This window comes from Felis catus, chromosome F2 (assembly GCF_018350175.1).
Source record: "Felis catus isolate Fca126 chromosome F2, F.catus_Fca126_mat1.0, whole genome shotgun sequence".
NCBI lineage: Eukaryota > Metazoa > Chordata > Mammalia > Carnivora > Felidae > Felis > Felis catus.
In genome coordinates this window covers 16,693,330-16,706,870 of record NC_058385.1, presented here as the reverse complement: position 1 = coordinate 16,706,870, position 13,541 = coordinate 16,693,330, and the positions used below count along the sequence as shown (strand labels likewise).

Genomic DNA, 13,541 nt, shown 5'->3' with positions numbered 1-13,541 from the left:
GTTCATTACTCCTAACCTTTTGGTTTCTGGAGTTTTTCCCCATATAAATATATATAGGGGTTATTTATGAATATATACATTCTATACTGTTTTATTTCCTTAAAGTAAAATCTCAGAAGTGAAATAAATAGGTAAAAGGGATGGACACTTTTAAGACTCCTGCCAATTTACAGCTTCATCTGAAAGCCCTACAGGGAACAATTACATTTGTCTAGTAGCCTGTGAAAGTACTTATAAAAGTGTGTCATGTTTGATGAATACTTTTATCAGTAATAATAGGAGTAATAATCCTAAACCTCACTGCCTGGAAGTTCCTCCTGATATCTGCACTAAATCCCTTCTCCTGACTTAATTTCAAACCTGTTCCTGCTTGTCTTGTTCACAGTGAAAGAAAAAACAGCTGCTCCCTATTGTGCCCCTGACCGGCCTCCAGGAAGAAAACCAGTTGTCAAATCTCTCCCCGCCCTCTCAGTGTCCCCCCCGCCCCCCGCCCCCCATGCTGGCTACAGGGAGCCCGGTTTGTTTGCATTTCTTTGCTCAAGGCCAAATGTGACCCCCAGAGCTTTTCTCCTGTATGTGTTCTGCAGCCTTGATGTCCCAGACAGAGATCTCTGATGCAGGCTTGACCAGAGATGAGTATAGAGATTACCTCACTTACCCACAAGCAACCCACTCCTATTTATACACTCAAGACTCAACATGGCACCACACTGGAGTGCTGATTCATGGTTTACTGATTAAGTTGTATTTGGCCTTTATTGTAAATAAGTAAAAAGATAAGAGTTTATATTGTCCATTTTGTAATCACTTTGGGCTCTTCACCAAAAGAAAACCTCCCTTCTGTAAATGGATCCCAGATTTATCATGATCTTTACAGGAATATAGGTATGGAGAAGAAAGGACATTGATTTTAATGTAGAAATCTAAAACGAGATGGTTATGGCCAATGTCTTGAAGTGATCATACAGGAACCAGCCTTTGGCTTCTGATAGAATTTGCCTTTCTAATGATAAAATAAAACAGGGTATTTATCAGGCACTCACCATATACTAGGCACTGTGCTAAGCATTTTGCTTATGCTTAATTTTTCACAGTAACTCTGTAAGGTGGGTCCTATGCCCCATTTTTACAGAGGAGAAAAATGAAGGATTGAATGTACATGAGAAGGGATCTTTAAAACATATGGGGCGCCTGGGTGGCGCAGTCGGTTAAGCGTCCGACTTCAGCCAGGTCACGATCTTGGGGTCCGGGAGTTCGAGCCCTGCGTCGGGCTCTGGGCTGATGGCTCAGAGCCTGGAGCCTGTTTCCGATTCTGTGTCTCCCTCTCTCCCTGCCCCTCCCCCGTTCATGCTCTGTCTCTCTCTGTCCCAAAAATAAATAAATGTTGAAGAAAAAAAACATAATACATAATTTAAAAAAAGCAGAACGAGAAATATAGTACATTACCATTTATAAAAGTAAAAGACGTGCATATAAAATAATCAACATTTTATAAGAGTGTAAGTGAACGGAACACCAAACATGTTAGAGTGGTTATGTACAGAGAAGAGAACAGGACTGGGATATGGAGATAAAAAGAAATAAGTAGATAAGAGGGGCCTTGCCTACAGCAATACAGACAATATGCTACAGACTGAGCAGTACAATGCCTCAACACTGCATCTGAGGTCCAACTACAAGAACCAACAACCCCAAAACCTAAAGCAGGGAGTAATAAATGGCTCCAGGTTACAGATCCAGAGACCTGCACTCAACCCAGCTGTCTTGCACCTGTCCTCTGTGCAGCCTGGCTTAACTAGTCTGTGAATCTTCAGTTCTTGAAAAGGTATCTGCCACATAGCTAAATCTCTTTAGGTTTCAGCTTTTTGCCTTCAGCAATTACACAGTTTACACTTGATCTTGAGGAAGGGTGGATTTACAGTATTTCTTATATGCCAAGCTTCAGTGTGAGCTAAACAGCCAGTCATTTATGCATTTGTTCACCAAGTTTGTATCAAGTGTTTATTATGTTCCAGGCACTGGGCCAGGCAGAGGGCAGATATGAATGAGCCAGAGCTCTGGTCTCAATGAAATCCACAACTAAATCATTCTGTAACCACAGACACATCTTCCTCCTTCTGCTATCCCCTTTGTGACCCCGCTGTCAGAGTGTAGATACGCAGCTCAAACCTGCACATGATTTTCCAAAGCACTAACTAGTACTCCTTAAGAAATTTGGATTTCCACAAAGAAATAGTACTATAATGGTGGATAACACTTATTTTCATTACTGGGAATTGATTTTTCTTCTAACTAATCTTTTAAAATGGATTGACCACAAAAAACAGCAAATGTAACAACCACCCCAGTAGATGTGGTAAAATCTGCCTTGTTGACTCACATGGTAACTTCTCTTCCTGAGCCAGGAGGAGAATGTTTTAGAGACATATGAGGAAGGCGGTCATTCTATAAGGAAAGATTGTGTGGCACTGAGGCAGCCACAACCCCCCAGGAGTCCAGGCTTGGTGTATATTCAGCTGGAGTTGTTTGACTTACCTCAATAGTTTTACAGGTGTCCTCCAGCTGGCTGATTACTCCCTGGACTCGATCATTGCTTCCCACAAGGACAGCAATGCCATCACTGAGCTCAGACTAATGAAGAGAAAGGAAGGATGCAAAGTTTTAGGAGTCTTCTAGCCAGCCCTGATTGTAGATAAATTGTAGTATTATCCTCATGGATTCCTAATCCAGCGTCCACTGAACCCCATAGGAGTAACAGGCTTATAAGGCCTAACCTCCTGGTCTTGTAATAAAATTCTGTCTAGATGTGTATATAAATGTATTTGTCTGGGAAGAAGTTTCATAGTTTTCACCAAATTCTTAACGGAGACTGAGATCTGACCTTGGTAATAACATCATAAACACTGAATTATAGATTATAGAGAATAGCATATTCAAGCTAAGTAATTATAAATATTGTTTATAAATTCAGTGGAGTCCAATATGTGACTTCAGAGACCCGAAATGAATTATTTTCCTAGTGTAGCTCAGGATCCATTTTACTAGGGAAATGAGAATAGTAAATATTCATTTATTCACTGACTCAACTAATACACACCTTCTATGTGCTAGGTGTACAAATACATACATACTAGACTAAGTTATTACAAACTTGAAACTCTAGCATTTGACTGGTTCTAGGGGAGGGTTTTCAACTTGAAATTCCTCTCTGCTTTCCAAGACTGGCTATCAGGAAGCACTGAATGGGGACTTTGGAGACCTACCTGCTTGATCCAACTCTGCCTTTAACTTGGTTATGATGTTGGCCAAACATGTAATCAATGTGGACCCTAAATTTCTTGGATATAAAGTGAGAAGGTTGGACCAGAACAGTGGTTGTAAAACATTGTAAAGCTTCAGAACCCTTTCTTCAGAAAAAGGAAGCTAATGTGGAATCCCAGTAGATAAGAGTGAAGCTGCTCTGTCCAAACAGGAGTGGGGTAGAAGTCCTGCCAGTCTGTCCTGTTCATCCCACAAGAGTTCCTAGGGCTCTGAGGGAAGTCGTGTGAAACAAGTACCATTCGGTTCTAACATGCCATGACTTGAGGGGGATGGGTGGGTGTGGAAGGATAAAGGGAAATAAACCACAAATGGATTGAAAAATAAATAAATGTTACAGATGTCTTGCTAAATTCTGCTTTTTTGGCAGTTAGCACTCACTGATCATGACTGGTATTGCCCAAAAGTTTGGCTTTCACATTTGATTCCAACTCTGACCCTCACAGTAAAATATCTACCAAATGTGGGATGTGTGATTCTTCATAGAAAGGAGCTCGATATGGAGCTCCTCAAATTCTAGGTGTGGGGAGTGGCTGCATCTATTTGAGCACATAACTGCACGTTTATTTGCATCAAATGGGCAAGTTGCTACTTGCCAATGGATGAAACTGGGTTGGCAGGTTAGTGATAAGCTGGGGACATGCTGTGGTTGGTCAGGGTGAGGAGGCTGATGCCCTGGCGGGGGGGGGGGGGGGGGGCATGTGTCAAACTGAGAGGAGTCCTTTTAGCAAGCGGCCTAGGTTGAAAGCCTAGGAAGCCAGTTTAACCTGGACTTGAAGGCTAATACAGTAGGAGTTGGGGGAGCAAAGGCCTGGGAAGGGTGCAGGAAACAGTAGCTTTTTTTAGTGAATGAAGAAGAATTCCTGTGACTGGCGTGAAAAGTTAATCCTTTTCTTATCTATAGTCTAAACTTCAAACAGCTCTGACCAGGTCCCAACACATTGCTTGTCTTCAGCAACCTCCCAGATGCACAAATAACAAGCGACCCTTGCCCTCTGCGCACCTTCCTGAGCCTCGGCACCCCTTCCCTCGCTAGCAGTCCCCTTACTCTCTTGGGGATCTAGTGTGTGGCCATGTTTGCACCAGCACTACACCACTCCACGCTCTGAGCCGCCAGGCCTCAGGGCTACGTGGCTTGGGCAGTCCCCTTCAGCAAAGAGAGCCAATCACACAGAAATTCGGAAGGGGCTAGAGAAGAGGAAGAGAGGCTCTGTTACCTTCTGCCTCTGGAACACGTGAGTTAGGGGAGCCACCTGGCAATCCTTGTGTGCCCCAAAGACCTTGCACAGAGAGCAGGTGGGCACTTCACAGTTCAGACAGTAGATGTTGATGCGTTCCTCTTCATGCTCCTCACACATGGGCTGGTCAGACTTCTTTTCTGGTCTGGGAGGAGGTGGGCAGATAAATGTGTCAGCTCCCATTGCAGCAAAGCAGAGTTGGTGGGGGGGTGGGGGGGGTAGGATTAGTATTGCTATTCCAGAAAACTTCCAAGGTCCTGTTCTTGTCCTCGGAAACCTCCAAATTCAGTTGCCCTTTGGGCTTAGCAGTGGTGTGCTGATAGGTATCTAACGACCAGCCTGGAGTAGGGGATAGGACATGGACACTCTGATCTGTAGTGTTTGACAATTTCTGCGGTGAGGGTTCCCATCATGGCTGATTTAAACTTATTGACGGTTTAAAACACAGCTAGTAAAATTCCTGAAAATTGTGAGGAGTGTGCTCCAGCACTGTCTGCACACACTTACAAGTCTCTTGAGATACTTTCCAATTATGGGTAAAGAAGGAGTATTTGCTGATAAGCTAAATCTCAAGTTTATGCTGGCTTTGCAGAAACACTAGGTCCCAACTCTACAACCTCCAGCAAACACTTCTCCCTCCAAAAGGAAGATAGAGGTGGGCTGGAGGAGTCCAAATCTCTGATTATTAGTCTAGGCACTGATGGAAATAGCTCTGTGTAAGAAGGAACATGTCCGTGTGTGCTTCATTAATTTGTTTGGGTCTCTTCCTGCCATTAAGAAAATTAAATGTAAATAATTTCCCGATTGAGGACTTGGCAGGGACTAAGAGTGGGTATTGTGTGCTCAGTGACTGTGAACAGTACTTTAAGCAATAAGAAAAATGCAAAATGCTGTTCTGGGACATGGTGGTAACCTTGGAAGTAAGGACCTCACAGATAATCCCCAGGTTTTAGTTTTCCCAGTAGTTCAGCACCAGCCAAAACTTTTCGGAACTGCAACAGGTAATAATGGAGCATTGGGTTTGTATGTGTTAGTGAGACGATGACCAAGCGATGAGGAATTGCAAGCATGAAAGGGGAGTGACAAGTCATTACTATTTAAGAATAACTTGCTGTGGAATCACCTGGAACGGCCCAAGTTCACAGCGTGTGGTGGGGCCCTGTATATTCTCCTAATGATCAGTGTGATTTATGTGTTATGATCAAGATCAAAATTATGTCAAATTGTAGCGCTCTAGGCCCCCTCTGGAGAACATGGTGAGAGATGTGGGTGTAGCCTGCCTCGCAAAAACCTGGAATTCTTATACATCCTATCTAAAGACCAAGTTTGTTAATAGTTTTCAGAGGTACCTGAAAAATGTAAATACAAATCCAAAACCTTTCTTCATATTCCCAAACACATATTTATAAGCATTGTTATTTAAAAGATTGGGACTGGGGCACCTGGGTGGCGCAGTCGGTTAAGTGTCCGACTTCAGCCAGGTCACGATCTGGCGGTCTGTGAATTCGAGCCCCGCGTCGAGCCCCGCGTCAGGCTCTGGGCTGATGGCTCGGAGCCTGGAGCCTGTTTCCGATTCTGTGTCTCCCTCTCTCTCTGCCCCTCCCCCGTTCAAGCTCTGTCTCTCTGTCCCAAAAATAAATAAACGTTGAAAAAAATAAATAAATAAAAGATTGGGACTGAATTTTTCTGTTGTTACCAAGATCCACTTTTTAAAAAACTGCAGGTATTTATGGGCTGTGAAATTGATTATTATGGGCCATGAAATCAATTTAGAGGTCATGACCAGCATTGTTAAAATCAAACTAAAATAGACAGTAAATACATGGGCTACACCTAGTAAGAATAAGTAATGATACCTGAAACTTTTGTTTCTGGTGTACATAGACGCATGTGTATGTTTTACATGCATATGTATGTACATGTATCTAAGTGCACTGGAAACAAAAAGTATATATTTCATGTCTATATATCTACATCCATCCATGTATGTAATGGTCATTGGATCACAATGTAAAATGTACTTCCAGTGTGAGACATGAATAAAATGGTTTGTAAACCATTGATTCTGATGTGTGGTACCACATACCTGCAGCCCCAGAACTCAGAGAAAGGCAGAAAATATACTGATTTCTATCTATAAATCACTAGGTAGGAGTCAAGTCAAGGAGACCGGGCTGTGGGGGTAAGACCTGGGTCTGGTGAGGAAATTGTATGGGCTTCCAGCTTTGAGATTTTTGTGAAAAGAATTTTCACCTGGTCTCGTAACAATATGGTTTCCATGAAATCTGTGGCTTCCTAACTTGAAATTCTGCCATATCCTTGGAAGTCAATTGAGAAAAGTGAACTCTGCAACCAAGAAATGTATCTTCCTTCCCAGGTCTATCTGTTTCCTCCACAAATATGTGAGTTCCATGAGGGCAGGTTTGTCTTGTTTTTTTTGCTGGATCCCTGGTGCCCAGAACAATGTCTTGCATAGAGTGGTACTCAGTAAATATTTGTTGAATGAATGAGAAATGAAAGAGACTTTGCCAGATGAATGGACAGTATTCTTTGTACTCTAATTCATCTGGGGAAAGCATGTGAAATATGGGGGAAAACCAGGGTCACTTGGCACTCATGAGTGGCAAAGAAACCAGACAACATTCTGAAGACTCCATTTATAAATGACAAAGCCCTTTAAGGTTCTCTAGAGACTAGAAGTGGTTTGCTCTTCGCTTGTTCAAAGGCTTCTCCACCTCCTATACCTTCTGTCCCATATATCTCCACCTCATAATAATAAATGTCAAGCATGTATCTGGAGTATATGTACTGGAAAATGGCACAGGTGATGCCTCTGTGGCTCACTTCCCTGAAGCATTTCCTGAGGGCAGCTTGCATCCGTGCGCTGTTCTGATGTCAGCAGCTGGACCAGAGCTCAGGTCTGTGAGTACATATATGTATGTATACAATATATATATGTGTGTGTATATATATATATATATACAGTACGCGCAAACACTTTGGAAATGTGGCAACAGCCATAAGGCTGTATGCTTAGTTTTTGGTTGTGATTATTTTTCCATAATGCAATACAGACTGAGAACTATGTCCCATATTCCTTATTAGGTTTTTCTTGTTTAGGTGGTTACACAGGCCCAGAGTCGTCCCCACTTAAAAGCGGGTGTATAATAGAGACCTTTAGACAACTTAAAACATATAACAGACTTGGGTCAAACAGGCATGTAGAATAAAGATGTAAATGCACTTTCATGAGGTGAGGGTAGCTGAGCTCACAGTTGTGGCTCAGGACTCAGCTTCAGATGCTGGCAGTGGCCTCTAGCCACTCAGTGCTGCCTAGTCTCCAGGAGTCTGTAGCCTGCTGTCTCTGGTCTCAGGTTCCTGGAACCATCCTGGTGAATCCTGAAGGGTTGGCATCTGGTCTTGGTGAGGCATTACAGGTGGTACCTTTGAAGTCAAACTTATCTCAAAGCTTAATTCCAGCTGAGCTTCTCCGTGTGGTGGTTGTGTGACCTCAGGCAAGTTACTTAACCTCTTTGAGGCTCAGCTTTTATTCATATCTGAAAATCGGCCTGAGGGTCTTCTAATTAAATACAGCAGAATGAACATGTGCCTTTTTTTATTTGTGTTTCCTGTGGAAATCCCACTAAAATGCGAGTAGGGAAATTTTAAAAATCGCATTCTAATATAAGTCAAGAAGGACAAAAAATGAGCAACATGACAGCAGATAAGGGATGTCAACCACATGTGGGAAATTGAGAACTTCTGGATGAAAGGAAGTGACTCTTCTTTCTGCTAAGCGCCTGCGGGGGAGAAGGCTGAGAGGAGCAAGCTGACTTGAGCTGAGGGACCCCAGAAAGGCTCTGCAACTGCGGCAGCCAGGTATTTCCAAGGCAGGAGTGTGGGGGGAGGCTAAAAAGCGGGGCACTTTTTTGCATATTTTGGAAGATTGCTTGAGGATGTGGTCCATAGGAAACAGTAGAATAAACCAACAAAGAGAAGGACGTAGGCTCTAGGAAATAAGGATTCAACCCAGGGAAGAGGAAAAGTAGGTGAAGCCCAACGACGTGAGGGCACTGTCCTGACTTTCTGCAGTGAAAAGTCCATAGAGAATGTCTAAATTGAAAAATCAGAAATAGGAGTACACAGATCTGTAATATACAGATGTCACCGGAGGATAAAGAACAGAAAAACAGCTAAAACAATTAAAAGTGGTTGGCTCTGGGGAGTGAGACTTGGGGGTGGAGAGTGGGGTGGGAGCATGGGCCTCATTAGAGGTGTCCTAGTACTATTTGAATGTTTAAATTATGTATATGAGTTAGTTTGAGTAGAATATTCAAAGTTTTTAATAAGGTAATGATAATAATCACAATCTCACAGGATTGTTGTGCAGATTAAAGAATTACATGTGATTCATGTGTAAAGCACCCTGAACAGTGGTTGGCACATATTAGTTTTACTTATTATAAAGTTAATTATGATTTTTGTGATTACTGTTAATGAAATAAATTCCTTCTCGTGTCCACCTCTCCAAACTGTGGCTAGTTCAGCACCAGGCAGTTATTCTAGATAAGGCCAGGTTTTGTTGAGACCTACAATGTCTGGTCTTTCTGTGGGAGGTCAGAGTTGACCAGCCCCTCTCCTTTCTGCCCCCACACCAATGACTGTGAGCCAGAGATGGGTGCCTCTCACTCTGAATATCCAAGGTTATTCTAAGGTTGCCTAATGTTCTCTGAGGCACAGGGTTCTGGGCTGGCAAGGCTGACATCCTCCAGGGAACACCTGGGTGTATGCCCAAACATGTACCTGGGCCCTCTGTGCAACTTGTGATTTTACTACCAAGTAAAAATGTCCCAAGGCGAGTCTCAAGTTCAAGAAATAACAGTGTAAGAAGAACTTGATAATCAGAAAAACACCACTGGTCCACCCAGCTATAAGCTTCATTGTTGGAAATTTGGTTCATTACCTTTATACCGTTTGTGCACCTGGGCACTTTTTTGGCAGATGCACATGTAGACTTTATAGTTAAAGTAAGGACATGTCTTTTGGTTTTGCTAATGCTACAAGTTTTAACATCTTTCTTCTCTGGATTTCATAACATTGTTATTATTTCCCATGTTTCAAGCTCTCACTGTAGCAAGTAGCAAAAGGAAATTATTGCAATAAATAGAACATGTAAGAAGCTTTTTGGTGTTGCTTAATTAGCTGGCATTTATGAAGCAACTATTCTATGCAAGACACTGTATTAGGCACTAAATCAGTTCTTATATCAACACCCTTAATAATTGGTTGGTTATTAGTTGACTTTTTTTTAAGAGACAGTGTGTGTATTCGCATTTTAAAGTAATGTAAAACAATGAAATCAGATCTGTGAAGCAACGGCAGCAACAACAGTATTTTCCTTCTTCTGCAGACACTTTGGAAGCAAAGGAAATAGCTGACTCTGTATCTCTGTAATATGTCATCGGTAATTACTCTTCTTCCCCCACTTCCATCTAGATCCTGGCACTATCTAATTTAGTTTGAATCTTAAGCAGAAACTAATAGCCATAATGATTATAATAATTATATGTTAGATTTATGGAACAGCTTTCCTTCTAAGAGTGCTAGGCTCTTAAAGCCCTGCAGATGTTCCATAAATACATGTCTCCTAATAAGAATCACAATGAGTTCATTTCCAGATGGTCTCAATATTGCTATCAAGCTTTGTGGACTGGACTGACCTGTGTACAATTGAAAAAGGGCTCTTCACACCATGCCTTCTAGGAATGAACTACTACGGTGTTGTCTCTAGGAAAGGAACTCTATAGCCAATGTGATTAGATGAGGAAGAAGCCTTTTTTTTTTTTTTTAATGAATGGATGCATATACTGAGTATCAATCCAACAGGTGAATGCTGAGAGTATGCAGCAAATACAATCTAGAGAGTAGAGAAACATAACCCAAATGCCATCTTCTTCCCCCCACCCACCCATGTCACTAAACTTTAAGTTGCTGAAGGGCAGGACTATGCATTGCTTTGTAACTTCCCAGAGTCCATACAATGATTAACTATGTTAGAGAAATTTGTTTTTTATTATGATCATCTAGACAATTTTAAGGTGAGACTGTTGTCTAAACTAGGAACCGGACTATTTTGGAAAATGCCATTTCTGTTAGTTCTCCTTAAAGTTTTGTACTGTGAATTTTCTGCTATGTAGAATTGGGAGCTACGAAGGACCTGTGAAGTGCAGAAATGTCTAAAATATGCGTAATACAGGGCTGAGAGGGGTAGGCCGCATTATGCCTCTCTCAGTATTACTGAACAGGTTAGTGTTAATGAATTACTTCATTCTTAAATTGATGCAAAGTCTTGGGCACCAGCTCCCTTCTCTTTCCATGAGTGATTCTCACACCGGTAAGGACTCACTTGGAAAAACATTTTCCTATAAGACAATGTCTGTGATTGGCAAACGAGCATTGGATAGATTGATCTGTTAGAACAAACAAACAAATACACAAAACCAAGCTTCAGATGGGTGTGACACATGAAGGGACAGTACCTGGTGGACTCCTGCTTATAGATGTCAATGATATTTTCCACCAGCAGGTTCCTCTGAAGGCCATATATCCCATGTCTGTCCAGAACCACTTCGTGTCTACAGGATGGGCAGCGAAACCGGCCCCCTGATGCCACAGTGGTGCCTCCTCTTGTGGGCAAATACGGGTTAGAGGCCTGTTCTTGCCAAGCAAGAAAAGAGGAATTAAGTAATGCCACAGGTAGCTTTTCTGAGACTTCTTTTCACTCTCTGTTACTACAACAAGATCAACTTCTACTTTAAGCTGGCCATAAGATAATCCCTTAGGGCTTTAGCAGCAAGTGGTCCTAAAATACAGGCCCAGCACTTTATCCACAGTCAACCGCCATGTACCATTTTCAGCATGAGGCACTTTTCCATCCAACATTTTTATTACCAAAAGCTCTAGCCAGAAACTCTAACATTAATGTCTTAGGAAGCCATTCGTTTACAATTTTGAAGCAGATTCAATGTTTTGAAGGTTTTTTTTTTTTAACAAATAGGATTCTTAGTATTTAAGTTAAAACTAGATTTGGGAGTAAGGAGGAGTAAGGAGGAGGCAGACAGCAAAGCACAAAGCAAATCATTTTAAAAAAATGGTTTTCTTAAAAAGGAATGTAGCCTTATAAAGTTTTCTGAAAGAATTCACCTACAAGTTAAGGACTTGATTCCAAGAAGAGAGAATCTTTTTTACCCCCTAAATTCCAAACAAACCTACCTGGAAAATATCACTGGCACATTTCCTACACAGGTTATGCTGACAGGGGAGAATGACCACGGGTTTCGTGAACATCTCTAAGCAGATAGGACAGATGAGTTGCTTCTCCAAGTTATCCATGGTCTGCTGCTCTTTGGAAAAAGACTTATAATTCAAAGATGCGCTCATCTCCTGGCCGTCCCCGTGTGCACTGCCAGGGAAAGGGTGCTCCGAATGGTTTCTGCAAGTGTTTCCTGGAAATAATTCCAAGGATTGGGTGATCAAGTGTCCTTTACGGTTTTTTCGATGGAAGACATTGTTTCAGGCCCAGGTTCAGAGGGGGTGCCTGAGCTGTTTTTAGCAGCAGGGGGGGTCACGTGATAGTGGGCTGACTTGTCCATATAAGCCAGTGACAGGAGGATGGATTCTGACAGGTGACAGAGAACAGGAGCCAACATTCCTGCCCCAGGGAGTGAAGAGAGTGAGTGGGAAGAAGGATTACAAACCCCATTTAGACAGAGTTGTGAGGAGAGGGATGTTGAAGCTGACAGTTGTCAACAACAAATGCAAATATGCATGCCTAGTCACTGAGCCATGCCCTCTGTGAGCACTCAATAAGAACGTGGTGACGGGTTTCTCCAGGACTGGGGAGAATGCAGCCCAAGAGTCTAACTGTATAACGAATGCATTCCTGTCTGGAGAATTGAGGAAGCAGGTCACCAAAAGTAGTGTGATCATACCATCTTACATGAAAACAAACAAAACATGTCTCAAAAATCATTTTCCTGACTTCACAAGGGCAATCAACTAAAACGATTTGCTTCACTTTAAATTTTTCATCTTTGCAAGAATGGCGGTCTGGGAAAAATTCAAATTTAAAAACTGATTTCAATCCTTTTCACCATAAAAGTATCTACGAAAAAAAAAATCCAAACACCAGTTGATGATCCCATGTTTTTATAAGTTGTGAATAAAATTCTAGTAAATTCTTTTTTCTTCCACACTGCTCTTCCTCCTCCCTAACTCCCTCCTTCATCCTGTATCCCTACAGTCACCTTCCCCCTCACACACACCAAAAACACAAAGAAAATTTGGCAATCTTTTAAAATATAAATTTAGTTTGCAACAATAATCAGTAATGAGGTAGTAATGGCATGTAGGATAACAGACCCATTGTTTCATTTTTCCATAAAGCAGGGAACAGATATCAGTGCTGTTGCCAACCGAAGTGAAAATGGAGTCCTGCTTCCATACCCGGGTTTCATCTGGCCTGAAATACCTATTACACCTCTTTGCATTTGCCCCCTCCTCTTCCAAGTTGATTTTTTAAAATGATAGTTTCCCTAGTCATTTCTGATATTCTTGGTCTGCTCTTGAGTCACAAATAACAATTTTGATATTTGCCAGAATTTTGTGAAACTGTTTCATCAATATAGAGTTATTTAAAAATTAAAAAATCAGATCAAAAATGAAATAGTATCTGTGTATATGTGATTTACTTGCAGGTTTATTTCTCCTTGATTTAAAAATATTCAAACATTGAGCACATCTTGTCAACATATCCCCAGTGTGCACTTAATTACCAGTAAACAGTAGGCCAGTGTGACTGGTTATGTATGGTCTTATTGCTGTGTGCACTGAAAGCTTATTGAGAATCTAATAAACTCTATTAGTAATAAGTTACATGTGTTCGTAAACATTTCAAGGATCTTAGGAGAATTTTGTTATTCCTTT

General features: G+C 41.7%; 1 protein-coding gene across 6 annotated transcripts in view; it reads right to left on the bottom strand.

The window, feature by feature from the left end:
• Positions 1-12,566, bottom strand: part of TRIM55 (tripartite motif containing 55) — a 44,658-nt gene extending 32,092 nt beyond the window's left edge. For 2 of the 6 annotated variants that reach the window (XM_006943244.4, XM_003999854.5), the window contains exons 1-4: positions 11,829-12,261; positions 11,096-11,268; positions 4,536-4,701; positions 2,536-2,631 (exon numbers count right to left, since the gene is read on the bottom strand). In XM_006943244.4, the coding sequence (XP_006943306.2) occupies positions 2,536-2,631; positions 4,536-4,701; positions 11,096-11,268; positions 11,829-11,996 (603 nt within the window). In that variant the 5' untranslated portion in view covers positions 11,997-12,261. Of the gene's footprint in view, positions 1-2,535; positions 2,632-4,535; positions 4,702-11,095; positions 11,269-11,828 lie in introns of all 6 variants that reach the window. The other 4 variants (XM_019822732.2, XM_006943243.4, XM_003999853.5 and 1 more) reach the window with 4 other exon arrangements.
• Positions 12,567-13,541: the final 975 nt, after the last annotated feature.